Source organism: Muntiacus reevesi, chromosome 1 (assembly GCF_963930625.1).
Source record: "Muntiacus reevesi chromosome 1, mMunRee1.1, whole genome shotgun sequence".
NCBI classification, from domain to species: domain Eukaryota; kingdom Metazoa; phylum Chordata; class Mammalia; order Artiodactyla; family Cervidae; genus Muntiacus; species Muntiacus reevesi.
In genome coordinates, this window is record NC_089249.1 from 219726923 (window position 1) to 219729711 (window position 2789).

At 31.9% G+C, this 2789-nt stretch overlaps 1 protein-coding gene across 1 annotated transcript; it reads left to right on the forward strand.

Moving 5' to 3' along the window:
• Positions 1–1091: 1091 nt before the first annotated feature.
• Positions 1092–2039, forward strand: LOC136157809 (olfactory receptor 2AJ1-like). Its single transcript, XM_065919577.1, has one exon. It carries the CDS (start codon positions 1092–1094, stop codon positions 2037–2039), a length of 948 nt encoding a protein of 315 aa, XP_065775649.1.
• The last annotated feature ends 750 nt before the right edge of the window (positions 2040–2789 follow it).

The following is a 2789-nucleotide window of genomic DNA, read 5'->3' on the forward strand; positions in this document are numbered from 1 at the left end:
TGCAGAATATTCAGATGCCTGATTGACCAATTAATCTGTTTTACAATAAATGGTTGCAAAAATTTTAGGTACTTCATTTTAGACACCTCATTTTCCCCCTACCTCCTAAGGGTAGGGGAAATATGATAGAAGTAAGATAATAAATACGTTAAGGAATATATAATGGAGTACATCCTATATCTGAAATCAAAATAATAAACATACTTGTGCAGACAAAACAAACTGTCTATTAACATAAATATAATTGATGTCTCATTGAAGACCTTTCATATCAGAGATCTTAGAAACATATGTCAAATATTTCCTAATAAGAATCTGGGAAGCTACCATGGTCCAGGGACTCTACTAACTAACAGGAATTTAGTGTGAATAGACACTGTCCATTCTTCTTAACACTAAAATGAAGTGTTGCTTTGATTCAGGATGACTACATTGAAGTAAACTGTTAATGGAAAAAGCAAAACCAGAAGGACAAAATGATTCTATGCAGTGAGAAAAAGTCAACAACTTTGGATATCAATATATTAAATATGAGTTGCAGTAATATTCACTGATTTTAGAAACTAATTTATAATCAGACAGTTCATGGGAAACACCACTGCTTTCAAACTGAATCTGTCTACAGCAAATTTTACTGAGCTGTAGATCAAACCAGTAGAAAAAGCAAGAGCCATGTATACATGCACATATCTGCAAATCCCATTCATATGCTGATCTTTTAAAACTTTTAAAATGACAGGAGGAAAAAAAAGGCAGCAAAGCAGTGTTAACATTTCAGGGAATCAAATATATAATTAAGTTTATTCTTATATAAATAAAGTATATACAAATTATGTTTATTTCATAATGAATAAAATAATTAACTTGTTCAGCAAATAAATGCCCATCATGTAAAACATGCCCAATTAAAAAACTGAGAGTCCATTGGTTTTACTTGGAAAATATAGCAAAAAAGGAATATGCTTATCTTATTATACAGTTAAATGTAAAGGAGGTTGAGATTTATGCCAATTTTTCTTTCTTTTAACTCTATCTCTTATTTATTTATATTTGTTTGTTTGTTAATTTATTTTAGCTAAAGCAAGAATTTCATGATGGGATATGAGAATCACACTTCCAGCAGTGACTTCATTCTTTTGGGACTCTTCTCTTCTTCCCAAACAAGCCTGATTTTCCTCTCCTTTATATTCATCATTTTCATTATAACTATAACAGAAAATACAATGATGATTATCCTTATCCACAGGGAATCAAGACTGCATACTCCAATGTATTTCCTGCTCAGCCATCTCTCTTTTATGGATATCTTGCATACTAGCAACATTGTTCCCAAAATGATCACTGACTTTCTGTCAGGCAGCAAAACTATTTCATTTGCAGCCTGTGGCGTCCAGATATTCCTATCCCTCACCCTCTTGGGTGGCGAGTGTCTTCTCCTGGCAGCAATGTCCTATGACCGCTATGCAGCCATCTGTCACCCCCTGCGCTACCCCATGCTTATGAATGACTATGTCAGCGTTCTCATGGCTGGAGGGGCCTGGTTTGTTGGGATAATCAACTCCATAGTTCACACAGCTTACACACTTCACTTTCCCTTTTGTGGCTCAAGAGCCATTGACCACTTTTTCTGTGAAGTCCCCGCCATGTTGGTGTTGTCCTGTGTGGACACAACACACTATGAACAAGCAGCTTATGTAAGTGGCATCATTTTCCTGTTTATCCCTTCCTCTCTAATCTGTGCATCTTATGTCCAAATTCTTATTACTGTCCTCCAAATGAAATCAAAAGAGGCAAGGAAAAAGTCATTTTCTACCTGTTTCTTCCACATGATTGTGGTCATAATGTACTATGGACCTTTTATTTTCACATACATGAGACCTAAAAAGTACCACATTCCAGGTCAGGATAAGTTGCTGGCAATATTCTATACTATCCTCACACCATCTTTCAACCCAATTATCTACAGTATCAGGAATAAAGATGTCTTAGATGCAATGAAAAATATGCTCAGAAGTAATTTTCTCCATAAAATGTTATAGGGAAAAAGATTAAAGTATATATTGTTGTCTATTTCCATAATAAATATTTAGAGGATACCTGTTATTCAAATCTCTAGAAAGTCTTTATCTCTTCAAGTGTGCAAAGATGGATATTTCTGAAACACTGATAATAGTAAAATTGTTACAGATGTTTGTTTTATAAACACATATATCTAAAATTGTATCTGTCTCTCTATGTTGCCAATTATAATCACCAAACCTCCAATTATAGTACATCAAAGATGACTAAATGTTAATTTTATTTTCCCACTAAAATCGTACAAACTTGTAAAAATTATCTTTTATGATATAATCACATTATATATAGATATATACATATATGATGTATGTGAGAGAGAAATTAATTTGATTTCTGTATTTTTATGAAACTATAAAATATTTCAAAAAGTAAATGTTAATTTTATTTTCCCACTAAAATCGTACAAACTTGTAAAAATTATCTTTTATGATATAATCACATTATATATAGATATATACATATATGATGTATGTGAGAGAGAAATTAATTTGATTTCTGTATTTTTATGAAACTATAAAATATTTCAAAAAGTAAATTATCAATAATTTATAAAAAGTCATAAATGAAAAAGGTGAAGGTGGCAAAATATGGAAACTTGAAGTTATGAGATAAATAAGTCCTGGGGAATTAATGAACAGCATGGTGATTACAGTTTAAAATGCTATATTGTATATTTGAAATGCACTAAGAGAGTAGACTTCTAAAAGATC